This window comes from Callorhinus ursinus, unplaced genomic scaffold, assembly GCF_003265705.2.
Source record: "Callorhinus ursinus isolate GAN/ISIS: 27379988/994484 unplaced genomic scaffold, GSC_fseal_2.0 scaffold13, whole genome shotgun sequence".
Taxonomy (NCBI): domain Eukaryota; kingdom Metazoa; phylum Chordata; class Mammalia; order Carnivora; family Otariidae; genus Callorhinus; species Callorhinus ursinus.
This window is the reverse complement of record NW_027397075.1, coordinates 18,346,616-18,369,704: the sequence shown is the minus strand read 5'-3', so window position 1 is coordinate 18,369,704 and position 23,089 is coordinate 18,346,616. Positions and strand designations below refer to the sequence as shown.

The following is a 23,089-nucleotide window of genomic DNA, read 5'->3' as shown; positions in this document are numbered from 1 at the left end:
ATTCGAACCTCCCTCGCAAAGACAGTCTCCGCCCCACAATGCACCGCGGCGGGCAGCCTTTGAAAAAGCGGCGCGGCTCGTTCAAGATGGCGGAGCTCGACCAGTTGCCTGACGAGAGTGAGTAGCACCTCAAAGCGCCCCCCGCCTGCGGCCGGCCGCCCGCCCCCGGGCTGCGCCGGCCGGGACGGGCAGCCGTGCCCTCCGCCGGGCGAGCGGGCCGGCTGCCAGCCCCGCCGCGCTCCCCCGGTGCTCCCACTCCGGGGTTGCCGCCGCGTCGCCGCCTTTGTTATGGTGTCTGTGTGCTGGTTTCTGGGGTGGTGTGAGCGCCGGGGCCGGAAACCGAAAGCCCGGGGGCCCGGCGCGCGCCCGGCGGAGGCGGGGGCCGCTGTCCCGGCCCGACTCGGGCCCCCGGCCGGGTGGGGGAGGAGCGGCCCCGGGACCGCGGGGGCCGTCCGCGCCGCCTGCCCCGCTCGCCCGGCGCCGAGGGACGCCCGGCGGGGTTATGTAACCCGCCCGGCCGGGGCCGCGCGGGGCGGGGGCCGGGGAGGGGCTGCCCGGGCCCGGCGTCGCGTCCTGTCGCGGCTCCTGCCTCTGCAGGCGCTCGGGATCCCCGCTGTCCTCCCCCCCAACCCCCCCTCCGCTGTGTCCACCCCTGGAAGTGTTTCCGTGTCAAAGGGCTGGCCCCTTCTCCTGGGACCACAGGTGGCTGTGGACCTTTCCGGGGGGGATCCAGGCCGGGCGCCCCAGTGTACAGGTAGCCCCCAGCCCGCAGACTTCCTGGTGTGCGTTGGTGCCTTCAGAATCATGGGGGTACCTTTCTGCATGGCTGAGAGCATCGCAGCATGCACACACGGTGCCCTGCCTGACACCCACCCCTGCGATCGCCTGCCTTGACGGGGTTTGCTCACCCTGCCGCCTCTGACCTGCACACTCACCCGTGTTTAGTAAGTGCAAGCACCAATTCCGTAGTTTAAGCACGACAGGGCGGAATTTTGTAATTTACAGTGTTGTACAAAGTATGGAAGAAGGCAGGTATTTGAGTTAATTGCAGAAGGGTCCTGATCCACACTCACTATTCTAGGTTTATGTGTGCCTATCGTTTGTGAGTCTTAGCGTAATAAAAACAAAAGTCTCGATCACAGCTGAATCCAACTGTGCAAGCTGGAGGCAAATAGACACTCTTAAAATGAGAGCTACATACAGCCAACTCTGTTTTCTTTGTGGGGTCATGTATCCTTAATGTGTTACAAAGTGAAAAGTTCAACTTACCAAACTGGCGAAGAGAGTTTGTGTTTTAAATTTGTTCTAGACCAGAGCAGAGCAGGCTCCAGTAGAATTTTCTGGTTGATGGAAATACTGATGGATTTTGTAATGTCCAGGAGGGTAGCCACGAGGCACCCACGAGGGCTGCAGAACTCTCCAGATGTGGCTAGAGTGACGGAGGAACAGAATTTTAAATTGTATTTTCATTAGTTGAAATTTACGAGGTCACATTGGACTGGGCACATCCTTGGACCATCCATGAGTTTTGTTGTTTCTTGTTTGGCCAACACAGTTGTGATTTCAGAAGCCCCCAAATAAGGGTGGGCCTACTAAACACAACATGCTTGTCATCTGAAAATCTGTGCTATCTTTAGAATAAAGATGTTTTATCACAGCTTAGAAGTCACACCCACTAGACCTGTTATTTTGATTACTGTGGTCATTCTGTTGAGATGACAGACGTTTTAAGTGGCTTTCTTTTAACTGTCATTTGGAATATTTGCTTGTCATTGTTAAACATTTATTGAGGACTTACTATGGTTCTTTGTAGAGACTTGGGACTCACAGTAGGGTTCAAATTCCAGCTACACTCTCAAACTATATAACTGACATTTATATTACTTTGTTGTTTTTTTTTTTAAATTTTTTAAGATTTTATTTATTTATTTGACAGAGACACAGCCAGAGAGGGAACAGAAGCAGGGGGAGAGGGAGAGGGAGAAGCAGGCTTCCCGCGGAGCAGGGAGCCCGATGCGGGGCTCGATCCCAGGACCCTGGGATCATGACCTGAGCTGAAGGCAGACACTTAACAACTGAGCCACCCAGGCGCCCCATTTATATTACTTTGTGACACCTCTGGTCCATTGGGGTGTATATGGGAGTACACCTGTGTTTGTGTGGTGTAGGTCTTATTTAGCTAGACCACAACTTGTTGAAAGCAGGAATTGCCTTACTTCGTTGGTCACATAGAGCTACATATCGGGTATATGTAAAAATTTGATTTATATGGAATCGAAGGTAGGATAAGAGGCATTCCTTATGAACCTGGAGCAGAGTCTTGGAAAGGAAAAGTGATTTCAGTTTGATACTGGAAATAGCTGTATGTTCCTCTGCCAATTTTAGTCAAAGGGGCTGGCTTGTGAATTAGCCAATAGCCGGTATAACGTTATCAGTGATAAAAGTTACCATCTGAGTACTTACTGTGAACCAGATGCTGTGCAAAGCGTATGATACGCATTTGCTCACTGAGTGCTCATTTCAGTCGACTAAGTACTCTTAGGAGCTGGACTTTGTGTATGAGGAATCGGAGGCTCTCTTCTGCCCAGGCCTTTCCTCTGAGCTCGCAGACTCAGTATCCCTTGCCTGTTTCACATCTCCTCTTAGATGCCTCAGTGGCCCCTCGGACTTCACGGGTTCAAGACCTACGTCATAATCCAGGGGTTCCTGTCTTAATGAACGGCTCCACTGTGCGTTCACTGAAACCTGAAGGCTAGCTTTGGCCCTTCCCTGTCTTCCATGTCCCATATTGAAGCCTTTACTACATCTTGTAACTTTTACCTTCTCCATGTCTCGATCTGCCTACTTCTCACCATCTCCTGCCCCAGCCAGGGTGACGCTCCTGTGCACCAGTCACCATTAACCCACGGCCTGCCCCCACCCTCCAGTCTACATGTGGCCTGAGCCGGCCTTCCAGAATGTGTACATGTCATCCTGCTGCTTGGAACAGTTTAGTAGACATAAGAGCCTTTGGACTCTGGCCGCACTCCACCTCTCCGGCTTCAGTTTGTACCACTCTTCCTCTCATCCTGTCCCTTTGGGCTAAATTTGGCCTTTTTCATTCCCTGTACTCCCCAGGCTTTCTTCTTTCTTTTTCTTTTCTTTTCTTTTTCTTTCTTTCTTTTTTTTTTTTTTTTGCACACGCTGCTCTCATTGTCTGGACTGCGCTTGCTTCCCCTTGCTTGCAGTTGATAGCTACTTACCCTTCAGATCCCATTTTAAGCTTCTTTAGAAAGTTAGTTTCTGTCCATGACAAAGATTACATCTTCTTATTAAATCTTTTCCTACCACCATGGAGCTCCTTGGTGGCACCTGTCACAGTTGCAGCTTTACATCTGTTCACGTGATTGGCTAGAAGCCTCCTGGAGAAGGTACCATTTCTGTTTTGCTTCATGCTTGCATTTCTTGTTCCATGCATAACACCTGGCTCGCTTCTCTGACCCTTTTCCATGGCCCTCTTCGTTTGCTAGCTACTCCCTAAGCACCGTGCCCTTTCTCCCTGTTCCTTGAATGTTCCAGCCGTTCTATCTCAGAGGTTTTTTTTGTTTTTTTTTTTTACCTGTTAATTCTTCTGCCCAGACTCGTTGCTTTGACCTGCTCCCTCAAGACTACTCCTTTTTAGATGTTACCTCCTTAGAGAAGCCTTCCCTCACTCCCCTGTGTAAAATAACCACTCCCCCGACTGAGATCCCCTCGTTTGTTTCCTTTATGACAACTGCCACGCATCATTGTCATTTCATGTACTTGTTTCTTGTGTGTCTCCTCCCACTGGAGTGTAAACTCTCAGAGAGCAGAGGCCTTCTGCTCTCTCTTGGCCTTCAGGTAATCCCAGCCCCTAGAATAGTGCAGTAGCAGGCGTTCAGTGGAGCCTTTGTTGTTGATTGATCAAAGTAATGGTAGCAATAAGCATGATCTAAAAATTAGCCGTGTGCTATGTGCATTGTTCTCGAAGCACTTTAACATATGGTAACTTGTCTAATCCCCATTTTACAGATAAGAATCAGCAGCACAGGGAAGTAAAGTAAATTTCTTAAGTAACCCAGCAAAAAGTGGCTGAACCGGGATTCAAACACAGCTAGTCTCCATGTGTGCTTTTGACCGCTATGCTATACAGCCTCTCAGAGAAAGGGTTAAAAGTGGTGGGTCAGAATCCCCAGGACAGAGTCTGGCCTTCATGGAGCAGGAATGGACATCCTTGCGGCTCACACCTCTTCCTTCAGATCTCTGCTCAAATATCACCCTCAGAGAAGCTACTCATGAGCACCTCTTAGAAAAATAGTCTTCCCTCTCCCAACCCCGGCCCACATTCCTGTTATACTGCTTTACCACCCCCACCACCCCCACCCCATAATCACTCAATGTGCGCATTTGTTTGTCTCCCTTCCCTAGAATGTAAACTCCATGGGCGTGGGGACTTTGGCTCTTTTGCATGTTCTTGTCCCTCCCCCCCCCCCCCCCCCCCGCCGCGGGCCTACAGCAGGGACTGGGGGGTGCGGTTGGCACTCCACATATTCAGTGGATGAGTGGATGCTACCACTTTTTCTAAAGTGAGCCGTATTTCTCTGGTAACTACGTGGCCATGTGCCCTGTCCACTAGCCGCTTCCCAGTTGTGTTCCATGTGAGGCCTTTTAGCTAGACTTTGTGGCCTCTCTCCCCCACTTCATCCCCACAGTTCTACTTCCACTGGTCATTAAACCACTGTGCCATTTGGAGGCCGGTCAGATGTCCTGTTACCCAGTCTCCACATCTATGCAAGAGTAGAGTGAGAGCAAGGGTGGCTTTGGTGTTGATGGCTTGTCTGTTCTGTAAGCGTCTCGTCCTGCCCTGCAGAGGAAAAGTCAGCTGAAGTTTAGGGATCGGAGTGGCATAAAAATATTTCATAGCCAGAACCGCAGTACATTCTCGTTGTTTCTCCTTTAAAGTCTGTTGTCCATTTATAGGAGTTGTAAATCATGGCTGCTTCTGTTGAACACCAAGGAGAATTAATCTGTCTTCTCTGATTTTTTTACCTGGTTCGTATTCTTCTTTCTTGCTTTATCCCCTGGAATCATCCTTTATTTATGTATATTTGTGTTTTTATGAAATACCATAATGGATTGGCTCCTTAGAGTTATTTGCACACATTTTGAACTTGCCATTTAAAAATTTGTCTTTTCTCAGTGCAGGTAAATGACCAGCCTTTCAGAAAACAACTACTGCCTGATCTTAGATTATATTCTGTCAAACATAAATGGATGTCACAGTAACTGAGATGAGAACTAGCTGGTTCCAAAATAAACCAAATTACTTTCTTAATTAATTTATTTTAAAGATTTTATTTATTTATTTGACAGAGACACAGCAAGAGAGGGAACACAAGCAGGGGGAGTGGGAGAGGGAGAAGCAGGCTTCCCGAGGAGCAGGGAGCCCGAGTTGGGGCTTGATCCCAGGACGCTGGGACATGACCTGAGCCAAAGGCAGACGCTTAACGACTGAGCCACCCAGGCGCCCCTAAAATAAAGCAAATTTTAAAAATGAGGGATGATATGTAAATAATTTGACTATAATAAAAGAAAAACGTGTTCTAAACTGTTTTTTTTTTCTAAGTTAAAGAGGGAGATTTCACTCAGGTAGAATTCTGTGAATAATTTCTATTTTGGAGTGTAGAAAGGATTTTTTTTCTGTTAATTTTTGTTGTTGTTGAGCTATAATTGACATTTAACATTGTATTCGTTTTAGGTGTGCAGCATAATGATTTGATGTGTGTGAAATGATTGCCTCACCTGGGTTAGTTAACACCCATCACCACACATGGTTACAATTTTTTTTCCTATGGTGAGCACTTTTAAGATCTCCTTTCTTAGCACCTTTCATGTATACAATACAGCATTGTTAACTGTGGGCTCTGTGCTCTGTGGCACATCTCCGGGATTTATTTATCTTGTAACTGAAAGTTTGTACCTTTTGACTGCTTTTACCCATTTTGTCCATGCCCCCAACCCCCACCTCTCACAACCACCAGTCCATTCTCTGTATCTAGGAGTTCAGGTTTTGGGTTCCTGTTTTAAGATGCCACATGTAAGTGAGAGAGATCGTCCTTTATTATTTTCAAATGACTTGGACTTCTTTGCAATATACATCTTCAATTCTGAGATTTTCAATTTAGTGCTCTCCCTGTCTCATAAAAATGTATTTTCCTGTATTTTCTCCTGCTTCCCCTCACCCCTAGATCCCATCCTTTATTCACACCAGGGCCTGTAGCCCAGTGTGTCTTCAGAGTGGGCCTGAGGGTTACCTGCAATGGAACCCCCGAGGACCTTTATTAATAACACAGCTTCTGCATGCGTGAGGTGCTTCCTAGTTATTCTAACATACACTGAGGCTTGTTTTAGGCAGTGAACCCCTCCATCGGTATGCTAGCCCCTCTGACTCTTCTGAACTCCCTTTTCCAGCTTGTGTCTTGAAGGGTTGCACACATCTGCATTCTAGACTTTCCTAGGCACTTTGTTGCCTGATACCCACAGCGCCCCTGGATGATTTTCACTTTCTCTTCTCTCTGCTCTATTACTGCTTCCGACCTTTGCTTCAGTAAACATCAGTCCCTGTCTCTCCTCCTTCTCCAGCACCCGAATACTTCTGGATGTGGATGCCAAATCTCTCTGCACCTGCTCTCCCCCTTCCCTCTCTTGGAGAGGCCTCTGGTTCTCGCTTCAACAGGACTCCCAGATATCTCTCTCCAGCTCTTCCTTACCTTATGGGACCTCTGGCCGATAGCTTGAACGGCCCTCTGTTTACCTCTGATGGCACGTTCCACCGTCACTTCAGCCTCAGCACCACTAAAACCAGACGGGTCACTCTCACCTGGTAGCCAAGTTCTTTTTCTCTCACATTGATTATGAAATAATATTGATTTGTTTTAATTGCAGGCTCTTCAGCAAAAGCCCTTGTCAGTTTAAAAGGTAAGACCATAGCATGATTCTGTAGATATGGCATAGGCTAGAAATTTAGTTCATTAAATTGATCTGGGTATAGTCTTTTCTGTCTAAGTTAGGATTCAGTATAGCTTTTAAGTATTGGTTTTCACTGATGATAATTTTAAATTCATGGGCTGTTTTAGGAGAATTGGTCCTTGGTTGTTGAAATTATTAAGAAAATTTTTCCCTGAGAATTACTGATTACAGAACTTTTTTCTTTTTTCAATTTTTTAAGTAAGCTCTTTGCCCAGTGTGGGGCTTGAACTCATCACCTGGAGATCAAGAGTCGCACGCTCCACCAACTGAGCCAGCCAGGTGCCCCAAGAACTTTTTGTTTTTTGTTTTTTTTTTAAGATTTTAAGTAATCTCCACACTGAATGTGGGGCTTGAACTCACCACCCTGAGATCAAGAGTCACACACTCCCTGTGAGCCAGCCAGGTGCCCCAAACCCCAGGAACTTTTTGATTTTTTTTTAAAGATTTTATTTATCTGTCAGAGAGAGAGAGAGAGAGAGAGAGAGCACCAGTGGGGAGGGCGGCAGGCAGAGCAGGCAGAGGGAGAAGCAAGCTCCCCGCTGAGCAAGGACCCCGATGTGGGACTTGATCCCAGGGCCCTGGGATCATGACCTGAGCCGAAGGCACATGTTTCACCAACTGAGCCACCCAGGTGTCCCCCTCCAGGAACTTTTTAACTAACATTGCAGACATCTTACTAGAGTGAAAGCATTTATTGAACAGCTGTGCTCAGCGGTATTTTTGCTTAAGAGTTTATATTTTTAGCGGGGCACCTGGGGTGGCTCAGTCAGTTAAGGGGCTGGCTCTTGACCTCAGCTCAGGTCTTAACCTCAGGGTCCTGAATTCGAGCCCCACATTGGGCTTCAATGCTGGGTGTGGAGCCTACTTAAAAAAAAAAAATAAAAGTTTATATTTTTAGGAATTCTGCTTTCTAAGTAATAATGCAAGTCTCTCGATATGAAAGAATGACAGTACTTTTCTTTTCCTAAGAACAGGGTTATACATATTCCTTGATCTTGATTTCTTTCTGCAAGTACATTAGACCAAGCCTCTTACTGTAGTTTGTTTTGATTTTTTGCTTGAGCAGGGTTCTACTAAGTAAGTAAGTCTGGAACCAAGCTATGCTCAAAAGTTCACTAGTACTTTTAGTTTTTTTAAAGCTACTGTATTGTGCTTTGGATTGGTGATTTGGATTGGTGATTTACCAAATCAAGTCCTGGCTTGAGAAAACTTAACCTTCCAGGACTACCCTAATTTATTTGCCTAGCAGGATCAACCCTGGTCCACCTCTTTCCTTTTGTACCTAAAATGTACATCTGAAAACGTATTCCGTTATTCTTTTCCTCCCGATATAAAAATTCTTTTTTTTTTAAAAAAAGACTTATACAAGTGATACATTTCTTACAGAAAAAAATTAGGAAATGCTGATGAGCAGCTAGAAGAAATGAAAATAACTATCTTGTGTGTATTCATCCCAGGTTTCTATGTCTTTCTCTACACAAACATACCCTTTTTATAAAAGTTAAACTCACCGTTCTGTATTTTTATAATACGTCTAATCAATTACTTGATTGGATTTTTTCTGGTTGCATACAACTCTGAAGACATTTCTTTGAATCAAGGAAAACAGAAACACCCACACATTTTATTTTTGTATATCCACAGCTTCACTTATTGATGCAGGAAACATTTAGAAATATACTCTAAATTCAAGGTTAGAAGCTTTTTCCATTTTTCCACTGCACTGTTTCAATCAGATTGTACTTAAGCTCCTTAGCAAATTAGAATAAAGGAATTACTAAAAACACAAAGAAAGAAACCACACATATTTTAATATGAGAATTTAATACTTTCACGATGCAGTGCCTTGTCAAATTATGTAGAGTTTGACAAAAAAAATACAGAAGAGATTTCTCATTTGTAATAAACCAAAATTACTGTGGCCAGTATATTTTTTCCATATTGGTAAATATTTCAGATATATTGCTATTAATAAAAAGACAATGCTCATTGTATAAAATCCTTTGAACTAAACTTAAATCTTACTAGTAATAATTACTTATTACAGAGGGAAGCTTATCTAACACATGGAATGAAAAATACAGCTCTTTACAAAAAACACCTGTTTGGAAAGGCAGGAATACGGGCTCCGCTGTGGAGATGGTAAGGAATTAGTTTTTCTTACTCTTTAGAATATGATAGCTAAATTGTATGATTGTCACGTGCGCAGCTCTTACAGGACAGTAAGAGTTTCCTAAGGTTCTTCCCGACTCCAAGCATTTGAGTCTTTAAGTGTCATTGAGTGTAGTATACGATCATACTTAGTCTGGAGCCTTTGATAATCTGGTCACCAGTAAGCATTTGTTAAGTAATTGTGGTTTCTTTAGACAGGATTAAAAAAAAACTCTAACAACCCTAAATCATCCTTTATTTAGAATATAAAAAATTTCATATGGTTCTGGTCCCTGCAAAAAATGTATAAATAAGTGGTAAGATAATAAAATCTTGTATAGGTCAAGGGTAAGTACGTGTAGGGGAGAAGGGACTTCTTTCAGGGCTGTGGAGTATTAAGACTCTTGGTTGGTTTAATTTCAAGGGTCAGTACCTCTAGCCTTGACCCGGTTGGATGTTGCCCATATGTTGTTAGCCCTCTGTACCTACCTCTCCCTTCCAACTGGGCATGCAAGTCTGTCTGCAGTGGTGGAGAAGGATTTGAAACAGGATGTTGGTATGATTGGGATATTATTTCTTTTGTTCTTCTGCCTGAATGAGGCCTCTAAACCTAGGGTGGACTGTAAATTGTTCATATTACAGACCCTTTAGTGAACAATGTCCTTTGGGTACTTCAACAAAAGTTGGTTCTGGTTCTGCAGCCTAGTTTAGGCTACAGTCACTTACCAAATACCTGTGACAGGTGTCTTGTACTTTTATTCACAGATGGAAATTCAGTTAACAATTTTTGACAGTGCATCTAGTGCATTATTATACATTGAGATTGACTCTCTCGAGTGATCTAGTAACTTTGTCCATCGCAGCCCCATGTGGCCAACACAGCATGTGATACACCCAAGTACTATTAATCCAAGCACTAACATAATGAGAACTGGAATTTCCAGAACTTGTTTTCCTCTCGTCACCATTCAGGGATGCTAAGGATACTTGGGTTCCAGTTTTAATCGTCAGCTAGGTGTTTCATTTAGTCATCAGCTAGATGTTTTGATTGTAAACAAATTGCTTAAATATGTACTACTTTGTAAATCTAAGGTTCTTTGTATTCGAAGCTTGGTGTACTTTGTATTACGCATCCTTATCCTTCCAGGCTGCTGAGAGTCCAGCATTAGCTTTGTCTCCCAAGTATAGAATTGTATTTTGGAATAAAAATGGGAACTGTTCAGTCTTTTTATTAACTAAACAAATTTCTACCATAGCCTTTCAGAAATTCAAAACGAAGTCGACTCTTTTCTGATGAAGATGACAGACAGATAAATACAAGGTCACCCAAAAGAAACCAGAGAGTTGCAATGGTCCCACAGGTATGTGTGTCACCAGCGTTTTGTTCCATGTGAAAGGAAGTGAAAAATTGCTCAGCGTAATAAGGTTTATTTTTTATTCTTCTGTTACATTTTGAGTCACAAGTTCTTTTTCTTAAGTCAGTGCTCCAGCTCAGCTCCTATATTAGTTACCTAGAAAGGCCATTATTTTATTGATGGACTTTTTCCGGGAGTAGAAAGCCGGTCCTCAGTCTTAAAAATGCACACTTTTAAGCGTGGAGGGGAGAGTGGACTTTAAGCAGGTTGATTTGGCAATAGGGAATCAGTTTGGAGTTTTGCATAGAAATGAGAGGTGGGGGGGGAACATTTTACTATATCACTGAGGAAAGTGTGTTGAAGACTTCTTACCCAAAGGAAGAAACGAACTATAGAGCATGAAGTCATACCTTCTTTTTCATTTTTGGCATTTGTTTTTCAGTAAAAGATTAATTTATTTGATTTCCTCTCATTAGTTTTTTAACTTTTTTTTAAATTGAAGTGTAATTAACAGGGTGATGTTATTTTCAGGTGCATGGTACCATGATTGAACAATTCTCAGTGCTCATCATGATAAGTGCACTCTCTTTTTTTTTTTTTTTTAAGATTTATGTATTCATTTGAGAGAGAGAGAGAGCAGGGTGGGTAGGGACAGAGGGAGAGGGAGAATCTCAAGCAGACTCTGAGCTCAGCATGGAGTCCAACACGGGGGCTCGATCTCACAACCCTGAGGTCACAACCTGAGCTGAAACCAAGGGTCGGACTCTTAACTTACTCTGCCCCCCAGGGGTGCCATGATAAGTGTACTCTTACTGCTTTCACCTCTCTCACCTATTCCCCCACCCACCTTCCCTCTGGCAAACACCTGTGTGTTCAAGCGTCTGGGTTTTTTTGGTCTATTTTTTTTCTTTGTTTTGTTTCTTAAAATCCATGTATGAGTGAAATCATATGGTATTTTTCTGACTAATTTCATTTAGCATTATATTCTGTGGCATTACCGATGTTGTTGCAAATGGCAAGATTTCATTCCTTTTTATGGCTGAATAATATTCCATTGTATATATACACCACATCTTCTTTATCCATTCATCTGTGGATGGACACTTGGGCTGCTTCCATATCTTGTCAGTTGTAAATAATGTTGCAGTAAACATAGCAATCTGTCTTTTCGAATTAGTGTTTTTGTTTTCTTTGGGTAAATACCCAGTAGTAGGAATTTATTTATTTGTCAGAGAGAGAGAGCGCGCAAGCAGGGGGAGCGGCAGGTAGAGGGAGAAGCAGAATCCCCACTGAGCAGGGAGCTCAATGCGGGGCTCGATCATCATGACCTGAGCTGAAGGCAGACTCTTTTTTTTTTTTTAAAGATTTTATTTATTTATTCATGAGAGACAGAGGGAGAGAGAGAGAGAGAGAGAGAAGCAGAGGGAGAAGCAGGCTCCCAAGGAGCAGGGAGCCCGATGCGGGACTTGATCCCAGGACCCTGGGATCATGACCTGAGCCGAAGGCAGACGCCCAACCACCTGAGCCACCCAGGCGCCCCTGAAGGCAGACTCTTAACTGACTGAGCTGCCCAACAGCCCCTCCTCTCCAACTATTTATTAGGAAAATTTTCAAACCTACAGAAAACTGGTCTCTATGACTGTGAAACCATCCTGCCCCATCTCTGTCCACCCTCCTTCCCCCAGGCACATCGTTCCTTCTAGAGCTAGTTTACAAAGTGCTTTCTACTTCTGAGCCATATGGAGCAGATATAAATAAGACAAACATGATACGAGACTCCTTCAAATATGTGAAAAGTTTTTATATCCTATGAGTTTTCTCTTTTCTTCTTTTAATATACCTGTTTCTTTCCATCTTCATTTATGCGACATGGCTTGTTCTGTTCCCCTTCTAGTCTCAATCTGTTGGATTCTGTGGGTTTCTTTAAGGAGCCCTGTCTGGAGCTGACTAATTGTAAAAACCAACTTTTACTGAGTACTTAGTGTGTGCCAGATTCTGTTTTAAGCACTGTGTATACATGGCTTTGATTTGGTCTTCAGCAACCCTGATGACCTAGGCTATGCTCCTATTTCCCGTTTTTCAGCTGAAGAAACAGACACAGGGAAGTATCCTGCTCCCGATCCCAAAGCTCGGAAGTGAAGGCTGACACACAAATGACCTGCAGCCTGTCTCCGGGGCCTCTTTTTTTCTGTTGTCCTAACAGCTTTATTTTTATTTATTTGTTTTTTAAGATTGATTGATTTATTATAGAGCATGGGGGGGGCAGGGAGAGGCAGAGGGAGAGGGGAAGCAGATACCCCGCTGAGCACGGAGCCTGCTGCGGGGCCTCCATCTCACAGCCCCGAGATCATGACCCCAGCCGAAAGCAAGAGACACCCAACTGATTGAGCCAACCAGGCGTCCCCTAACAGCTTGATTGAGATATGATTCACATGCCATACGATTCAGCTATTTAAAGCGTACCTCAGTGGTTTTAATATATGTACAGACTTGTGCACCCAATGTTAGGACATCTTCATCACCCCAAAAGAAACCCTGTACCAGTGACTCTCTGTTTTCCGTCTGTTGAAGAAACCCCTAAAGTGTGATTGCTACCACAAGGATATTTACATTTAAACTTTGGAAGATACTACTATATATTCATAGAAGGGGATCTTTAACACAGTTATATAGCCAATGAGCCACTAATACCCTATTTAAATAAAATCTGGGTCAGTAACTCAATAGAAAGAAAAATAGCACTTTTTTCTGATAATGATATTTTACAATAATTTGGTTGTTATTTATGCTACACAACTCCCAACACACATTTTTTTTTTACATTAAAAAGTTAATTTTTTAAAGTAGCGTGTGCTATCCTGAATTGGATTCTGGGACAGAAAAAGCACGTTAATGGAAAAACTGAAGAAATCCACATAAAGTCTGTAATTTAGTTGATAGTATTGTAACTGTTAGTTTCTTAGTTTTGACAAACCATGGTTTTGTAAGATGTTCGTATTAGGGAAAGCTGGGTGAAGGACATATGGGAACTCAGTACTATCTTTGCAACTTTACTATAAATTCAAAATTTTTCCAAAGCTAAAGGCTTTTAATAAAAAAATAAGTTAATTTTTACCTCTACCAGTTCTCCACGTCTACCTCCCTCATTAACTGGTAACTACTGGAATTAGTTTGATTAGCCTTTTAGATCTTTATAGACCTTTCTTAAAATTTTATATGTAATTCAGTTTTCATTTAAAAGTCTGGTTTTGAGATTTGGCCATGCTGATTGATTCAGATCGATGACAGATAGACTGCAATATTTTGTTTCTTTTTACTGTTATATATTATTCAGCCTTACAGTACCTTAGTTTATACATTCTTCTACTTGTGGGCATCTAAGTGGCGTCTAGGTTCTCACTATTACAGACAATGCTGTACTGAACACCCCAAGCACGTCTGTATAAATGTGCAAGTGTTTTTCTGGGACAGATGCCTGAAGTGTGGAATTGCTGGATCATAGGATATACACATTTAAACATTTTAAATTATTCTCCAAGGACATTGTGCTGGTCTATATTTTCTTCCTTTTTTTTTTTTTTTAAAGATTTTATTTATTTATTTGTCAGAGAGAGGGAACACAAGCGGGGAAAGTGGCAGGCAGAGGGAGAAGCAGGCTCCCTGCTAAGCATGGAGCCCGATTTGGGACTTGATCCCAGGATCCTGGGATCATCACCTGAGCCAAAGGCAGATGACTAACCGACTGAGCCACCCAGGCATCCCTGGTCTATATTTTCTACCAACAATACATCATAGTGCCTGTTTTCCCAAATGCTTGCCAGCTCAGTATATAAACAAACATCTAGATTGTTGCCAATCTGATAATAGCATCACCCTGGTTCTGGGTGGCATTTCTTTTTTTTTTTTTTTAAAGATTTTATTTATTTATTTGACAGAGAGAGAGAGAGAGTACAAGTAGGCAGAGTGGCAGGCAGAGGGAGAGGGAGAAGCAGGCTTCCCGCTGAGCAGGGAGCCGGACGTGGGGCTCGATCCCAGGACCCCAGGATCATGACCCGAGCCGAAGGCAGCCACTTAACCAACTGAGCCACCAGGCGCCCCTGGGTGGCATTTCATCTATGAGTGACGTCGAGGTACTTTTCATGTATGTTTAAAAACGATTTCTATCCTGTACACTGTTTGTCTTTTTTTCTTATTTTCTGTTAGATTCTTGGTCATTTTCTTATTCATTTGTAAGAATTTTATAACATTCTATAATTAAGAATATTAGCCCTTTGACTCCTTAAATTGGTTGTAATTTTTTTCAGTTTGTAGTTTGTCTTTTGACTTTGTTTCTGTATTTTTACTATGTAGGATTGAAAAGAAATTAAGGGTCAGATAAAACTGTCTTTCCTTTTATGACTTCTTGGGTTTATACTTACTCAGAGAGATCTTCCTTGTCTAAAATTTGTACTTTTTGAATTCACTCAAATTTATTTCATTTTTTTTAATACTTAAATTTTCAATCCATCCTGAATTTATTCTGGAATAAGGACTGAGGTATCTCTGGATAATTGTCTGTAATAGTAAAAACTTAGACACCACTTAAATGCCCATAGGTAGAAGAATGTATAAACTACAGTACCGTAAGGCTGAATAATATATAACAGTATAAAGAAACAAAATATTAAAAAAAAAAAAAAAAGAAACAAAATATTGCAGTCTGTCTATCTGTCATCGATCTGAATCAATCAGCATGGCCAAATCTCAAAACCAGACTTTTAAATGAAAACTGAATTACAGAATGATGATTTCTATGAATACACATATAAAATTTTAAGAAAGGTCTATAAAGATCTAAAAGACTAATCAAACTAATTCCAGTAGTTACCAGTTAATGAGGGAGGTAGATGTGGAGAATTGGTAGAGGCAAAAATTAACTTTTTATTTTTTTATGAAAATACCCAATATTAAAATAAGGAGGGCAACCTTGTGTTCCCCCCCACCCCAGAAGACTACTTAGTTGTCCTGATAACATTGAGTGAGTAATCCATCTTTTATACATTGATTTAAAATGCTGCCTGTAGGGGTGCCTTGGGGGCTCGGTTGTTAAGCGTCTGCCTTCGGCTCAGGTCATGATCCTGGGGTCCTGGGATCGAGCCCCGCATTGGGCTCCCTGCTCCGTGAGGAGCCTGCTTCTCTCCCTCTGCTGCTCCCCCTGCTTGTGCGCGCTCTCTCTCTCTGACAAATAAAAATAAAAATCTTTAAAATGCTGCCTGTATCACAGGCTAAATTCCTGCGTATATTTGGGGTTATTTCTAGACTTTGTGTCTATCCATGTCTAATGTGTCTCTGTGTGTGCTAGTGTCAAATTGTTGTAACATGGCTTTATACAATGTTTTAATGTCTGCTAAGACATTACATATCCTTTTTTTAGGTTTTCCTAAGTATTCTTGCATATTTATTTTTCCGTAGGTACTTTAGAATCAACTTGACTAGGAAAAAAATCCTGTTGGGATTTTTCTTGGCATTGCACTAATATTATGAATTAATTTATGCTATGTGACATGTTTGTTGCATTGAGACTCTCTGTCCAAGAACTGGTTTTAGTTCCACTTATTCAAGCCTCAGTGTCCCTCTGTAGACTTTAAAATATTTTTCCATGTTGATCTTGAATATTTGTTAAGTGTATTCCTGAGTATTTAATACTTTTGTGCTTGTCACTTTTGCTTTCATAAACAGGATATTTCTTCTGTTTTATTGTCTGTAAATAGTTCCCACTTATACAGAGAAAAGTAGTGGTTTTTTAAGATACTGATTTTTGTATGTTAACTTTGTATTTGCCCAGTTTATTAAATTCTGTACTATTTTAAATGGTTACAGTTGTTTTCTTGAGTTTTCGAGGACAGTCATATCACCTTCAAATAATGGTTTTGTTTTCTCCTTTACAGTTTTTATTCCTCTTATTGGATAATTCCATCAAAACAACATTAAAAAATTGTAGTGATAGTCAATATCTTGGTCACATTCTTCACTTTAATGACAATGTTTTTAGTATTTTAACATTGAATATGATAATGACTTGGATTAGAATGAGGAGAAATAAATTTTACAGGTTAAGAAAGTATCCATCTAGGGGCGCCTGGGTGGCTCAGTCATTAAGCGTCTGCCTTTGGCTCAGGTCATGATCCCAGGGTTCTGGGTTCAAGCCCCACATCGGGCTCCCTGCTCTGCGGGAAGCCTGCTTCTCCCCACCCCCACTCCCCCTGTTTGTGTTCCTGCTCTCGCTCACTCTCTGAAATAAATAAATAAAATCTTAAGAAAAAAAAGTATCCATCTATTTTTGTTTTCTTGGTCAGTAGAGCTAAAGGTCCATCAGTTTTGTTTATATTTACAAAGAACTTTGGGGGCACCTGGGTGGCTCAGTCGGTTAAGCATCTGCCTTCAGCTCAGGCCATGCTCCCAGGGTCCTGGGATCCAGCCCCATGTCGGGCTCCCTGCTCAGCGGGGAGTCTGCTTCTCCCTCTCCCTCTGCCCCTCCCCCTCCCCCTGCTCTCTCTATCGTGCACTCTCGCTCTCTCAAATGAATAAAATATTTTTAAAAAAGAACTTTTGGTTTCCTCATTTTGTCTCTTATTTTTCTGTTTCACTTATTTCTGCTTTAATTTTTATTTTCTTCTTTCTGCTTGCTTTGGGTTTTCTTTGCTCTTCTTTTTCAAGCTTAATGTGGAGGAATAGGTTATTTATTTGAGATCTTTGTCCTTTCCTAATATAGGCATTTACCTTATAAATTAACCCCTCTCCTGCCTCCCCTGCCCCAAGCACTGCTTTAACTGTATCATTTAACTTTTGGTATATTGCGTACTTTCAGTCATTCTGTCTAATTCTGTTGAGAGTTTTTGTTAATGAATATTGAATTTTATCCAGTATCTTTAGCACCAGTAGAGGTGACCACATGATTTTTATTCATTAATAATGACAGACTATATTAATAGTTTTCTAATACTGGACCACCCTTGCATTCTTGACACAAATTCCACTTGATTGGGTGGTATTCTTTTGATGTTCCGATGATGTTTATCTGGTACCTTTTTTTTTTTTTTTTTTTTTTGAGGGAGAGAGGGTGAGAGTGTACACAAGAGGAGGTAGGGTCAGAGGGAGAAGCAGACTCCCCACTGAGCAGGGAGCCCGATGTGGGACTCAGTCCCGGGGCTCCAGGATCATGACCTGAGCCGAAGGCAGTTGCTTAACTGACTGAGCCCCACCGGTGCCCTGGTACCTTTTTTTTAAGCTTTTAAAAAATTGAGATAATATTGACATATAACATTATATAAGCTTCAGGTGTACAACATAATGATTTAATATTTGTGTACATGGTGAAATGATCACCACATTGTCTATAGTTAGCATCTGTCAGCACAGTTACAAATTTTTTTCTTGTGATAAGAACTTTTAAAATCTATTCTGAAAAAAATAAAAAATAAAATCTCTTCTGTTAGCAACTTTTAAATATGCCATACAATATATGCCATAGTCGCCGTGCTGTACATTACCCCGCGACCTACTGATTTTATAACCGCAAGTCTGCACCTTCTGACCCCTGTCAACCCATTTCACCCCCCTCCCAGCAACCACCAGTCTGCTCTCTGTATTTATGAGTTTGGTTTGTGTATGATTGTTGTTGTTTTGTTTTTGGTCTGTTTTGTTTTTCAGGGGAAGTTTTTTAGATTTCACATTTAAGTGAGATCATTTGGTGTTTGTGTTTCTCTGCCTTACTTCACTTACCATAATGCCCTCAAGGCCTATCCATGTTATCGGAAATGGCAAGGTTTCATTTTTTTATACCTGAATGATATTCCTGTGTGTGTGTGTGTGTGAATGTATATATATACCACATTTTCTTTATCCATTCATCCATTGATAAACACTTAGGTTGCTTCCATGTCTTCGCTATTATAAATTATACTTCAGTGAACTTTGGGGTGCAGATATCTTTTCAAGTTAGTGTTTTTGTTTGCTTCAGATAAATACCCAGCAGTGGAATTATTGAATTATAGGGTAGTTCCGTTTTAATTTTTTGGAGGAACCTCCATACTGTTGTCCACAGTGGCTACACCAATTTACATTCCCACCAATAGTGCATAGGGCTCCCTTTTTTCCACATTTTCGCCAACACTCGTTATTTCTTATCTTTTTGATTCTAGTCATTCTAAAAGGTATGAGGTGATAATCCCATTGTGAATTTGCATTTCCCTGATGATGAGTGATGTTGAGCACCTTTTCATGCACCTGTTGGCCATCTATCTGTAGGTCTTCAGGAAGATGTCTCTTCAGATCCTCTGCCCATTTTTTAATTGGGTTGGTTTTTTTGCCATTCAGTTGCATGAGTTTTTATATATTTTGGGTATTAACTCTTTATCAAATATACAGTTTGCAAATATTTTCACCTATTCTGTATAGTTTGCCTTTTCATTTTGTTGATTTCCTTTGCTGTGCAGAAGATTTTTAGTTTGATGTAGCCCCAATTGTTAATTGTTTCTCTTTTTTTGATGCCTTTGCTTTTGGTGTCATATTCAAAAACATCATCACCAAGACCAGTGTCTAGGAGCTTACCACTTACATTTTTTCCTGGGAATTTTATGGTTTCAGGTCTTACATTCAAGTCTTTAATCTATTTTTTTAATTTATTCTTTTATTATGTTTTTTTAGAGAGGGGGAGGAGCAGAGGGAGAGAGAGAATCTTGTCTTAAGCAGGCTCTGTGCCCAGCATGGAGCCTGATGCGGCACTCGATCTCAACGCCCAGAGATCATAATCTGAGCCAGAATCAAGAGTTGGATGCTTAAGTGACTGATCCACCCGGGGGCCCCAAGTCTTTAATCTATTTTGAGCTAGTTTTCGTGTATGGTGTAAGATAGTGGTCCAGTTCATTCTTTTGTATGTGACTGTCCAGTTTTCCCACCACCATTTTTTGAAGAGACTGTCCTTTCTCCATTGTATATTCTTGCCTCCTTTGTTGTAAATTAACTGACCATATATGCATGCATTTATTTCTGGGCTCTCTATTCTGTTTTATTGATCTGTGTATCTGTTTTTATGCCAATATGATACTATTTTGATTAGTATAGTTTGTAATATAGTTTGAAATTAGGGAGCTTGATGCCTCCAGCTTTGTTCTTTCTCAACATTCTTTGGCTATTCAGGATCTTTTGTGATTCCATACAAATTTTAGGATTGTTCTACTTCTGTGAAAAATACCACTGGAATTTTCATAGGGATTGCATTGAATTTTAGATTGTTTTAGATAGTATGGATATTTTAACAGTATTAATTCTTCCAATCCATGAGCACGGAGAATCTTTCCAAGCATTTTCTAAAATTCATGCCACGGGGCCTGGGTACCTCAGTCGGTTAAGTGTCTGACTTCAGCTCAGGTCACGACCTCGGGGTCCTGGGATTGAGCCCCTTGTTGGGCTCCTTGCTCAGCAGGGAGTCTGCTTCTCCCTCTCCCTCTGCCCCTACCCCCACTCATGGGTGCTCTCGCTCTCTTTCAGACAAATAAAATCTTTAAAAAATAAAATTCATGCAAACAAGTGTTTTTTTGAGATTTTCTTTTATTATACTTCGGTAGATTTTATCTGCTTATGCTGTCTTTATAAAAATAATTGTGAAGCTCTTTTTTTTCATTGAATTAAAACATTTTAATAGCATTGGTGCTGTGATTGATACGAATTCACTGGTGAAACCTCCTGGGCCTAGTGCTTGTTTGCTTGCATTTTCTCTGTCTCTCTGTCACAATTTTCTTCCTACATAAATTGAAATTGTACCTCAGTACAAACATGGTGGAGGCAAATGTTTTCACTTTTCTTGTCAGAATATGTTATGAAACTGGAGACTTTAACTTTGTAAGAAATAATCAGAACGTTTATTTCGTTAAATAATGACAAAAAAATTTTGTGTTATTGAATATTTGAGTACTTAACCATAATCTACCTTTTTACAAATGTATTCGATGTTATAGATGTTCAATTTTGCATGATGGACCTGTAATTAATCTCTATTTTTTTATTGTATAGAAATTTACGGCAACAATGTCTACACCAGATAAGAAAGCCTCACAGAAGATTGGTTTTCGATTACGTAACCTACTCAAGCTTCCCAAAGCACATAAATGGTGCATATACGAATGGTTCTACTCAAATATAGATAAGTATGTATCATGGCTTACATTGTGGATATCAAACAGTATAAGCTATTTTCTTTTCTGTAGGTCTGTTTTCTTTTTTTTTTCCTAATTTCTTTTTTCTGTTCTTCATTCTACTTTGATCCATTTCTGTTCCTCATAGTTTGCTTTTCCCCTTCCTCCTTTCAGAAGTGGTTATGCGTTTTTGTGAAAACTCAAATGAAAGTATAATCTGTATTATAATTTACAAAGACCATGGAGTGGAGATACCCTGGAACAAAGCTCCCTTATTGTAATAAACGAGACACGTTTTTCTCTTTTATTTTTTTTAAGATTTTTATTTATTTATTTTAGAGATAGCACGAGCTGGGAGAGAGGGAGAGGGAGAAGTAGACTCAGAGAAGTAGACTCCCCACTGAGCAGGGAGCCTGATGCCGGGACCCTGGGATCGTGACCTAATGCTCTAGAGTCTTCCAGTTTCTGTCTTTTTTTTTTTTTTTAAGATTTTATTTATTTATTTGACGGAGAGATAGCGAGAGCAGGAACACAAGCAGGGGGAGTGGGAGAGGGAGAAGCAGGCTTCCCACTGAACAGGCGGTCCAACACACAGGGCTCGATCCCAGGACCCTGGGATCATGATCTGAGCTGAAGGCAGACGCCTAATTGACTGAGCTACCCAGGCGCCCCAAGTCTTCCAGTTTTCTAAAACTGATTTAATCTGAAAGAGGACTCCTTGGTGTTGGGACAAAGATACATTGTAGCTAACATTGTTCATCCTCAGTGGATATGATGACAGTGCTAGAATATACTAGGATATACTCATACATGAGATTTAACAAAAATCAGTGTCTCCTTGAATCTCTAGCACAGATAATATTTCTTGAGTCACTTATACACATTGGTTGTTTCACAGATGCCACTTTTAGTTTTAGCACTTTGAATTTGTGCCTCTTTTGTATATGTTCTGGGTAGAAGTGAAAGAGCATTTGATGATTAGTATAATGTTGAAAATTGGAAAGCATATTTTGAAATTTATGCCTCTGAAGTAACTCATTGTGTCTTAACCATTAAAATACTATTTCTGTTTTACAGACCACTTTTTGAAGGCGATAATGATTTCTGTGTGTGTCTGAAGGAATCCTTTCCTAATTTAAAAACAAGAAAGTTAACAAGAGTAGAATGGGGAAAAATCAGGCGACTTATGGGAAAACCACGGAGGTAAAAATAATATTTTTATTTAAAATAAAATCAGTAAGTTAATTGTATAATTACCACCTTGATTCTTTTTCATCTTCACAAAGACTAGTTCTGAAAGATAACTTTTCAGAATAATTATATGTTAAATATATCCGGTTAACTAGCTTTAATGTAGGTCCTTTTTATACCTATGCGTCTTACAATTAAATGTACAGTTCCATTTTTGTTCAAATTACAGGCTTTGCATATAATTTTCTTACATTATCTATGCCCCACTATGTTCCAAAAAATATTTAAGAATGCACTAGAAAATATAGCTGATCCTTTAGCAACATGGGGGTTAGGGACACCAACCCTGCACAGTCAGAAATCTACATAAAACTTTTGACAGCCCCAAAACCTGTACTAGTAGTTTACTATTGACTGGAAGCCTTACTGATAACATAAACAGTCAATAACACATATTTTGTATGTCATGTGTATTGTATACTGTGTTCTTACAATAAAGTAAGCTAGAGAATAGAAAATGGTATTGAGAAAATCATAAGGAATGGAAGATGTGTTTACAGTACCATACTGCATTTGTCAAAAAAAAAAACATGTATAAGTGGATGTGGGCGGTCACATCCATGTTTTTCAGGAATCAGCTATATTTAATGAAGCTCTCAGGATATCCCTAGATTGTTATTATCTTTTTAAAAGCCGTTTATTACTGCAAAAGCCTTCTTAGAAGTACGTATTTTACTTTATATAAAAACGGGATGAGGGGGTAGGCGAAATGGGTGAAGGGCATCGAAAGGTACAAACTTGCATTTATAAAGTAAGTCTTGGCATGTTGCTGATAGTGTGATGACTATAGTTAATAATACTATATATAGTTCCTGACCGTGGATCTTAAAAGTTCTCATCCCAAGAAAAAAAATGTCGTACCTATATATGGTGTCAGATGTTAACTAGACTTAGTGTGGTGGTCATTTCACAATATATACAAATATTGAATCACACTGTTGTACACCTGAAGGTTACAGAGTGTGTTCTATGTCTATTATACTTCAATAAAATAAAAACACATGCTATCTCAGAAAAACAAAACCCCAGAAAGAAAAATCAAGTGAATCTATCCAATGTGTTGTTTTCTGAAAATTACTTTTCATGTGAAATGACTTTTCCTTTTGCAGTGTTATCTTTCTAACACATTGG

At 40.9% G+C, this 23,089-nt stretch overlaps 1 protein-coding gene across 5 annotated transcripts in view; it reads left to right on the top strand.

Annotated features, from left to right (window-relative positions):
* Positions 1-38: 38 nt before the first annotated feature.
* LIN9 (lin-9 DREAM MuvB core complex component) overlaps positions 39-23,089 on the top strand; it is a 64,776-nt gene continuing 41,725 nt past the window's right edge. For 3 of the 5 annotated variants that reach the window (XM_073899862.1, XM_025878125.2, XM_025878124.2), the window contains exons 1-6: positions 39-117; positions 6,946-6,978; positions 9,077-9,171; positions 10,437-10,541; positions 20,586-20,719; positions 21,785-21,910. In XM_073899862.1, coding sequence (XP_073755963.1) covers positions 39-117; positions 6,946-6,978; positions 9,077-9,171; positions 10,437-10,541; positions 20,586-20,719; positions 21,785-21,910 — 572 coding nt within the window. Of the gene's footprint in view, positions 118-727; positions 945-5,758; positions 5,855-6,945; positions 6,979-9,076; positions 9,172-10,436; positions 10,542-20,585; positions 20,720-21,784; positions 21,911-23,089 lie in introns of those variants that run through there. The other 2 variants (XM_025878126.2, XM_073899861.1) reach the window with 2 other exon arrangements.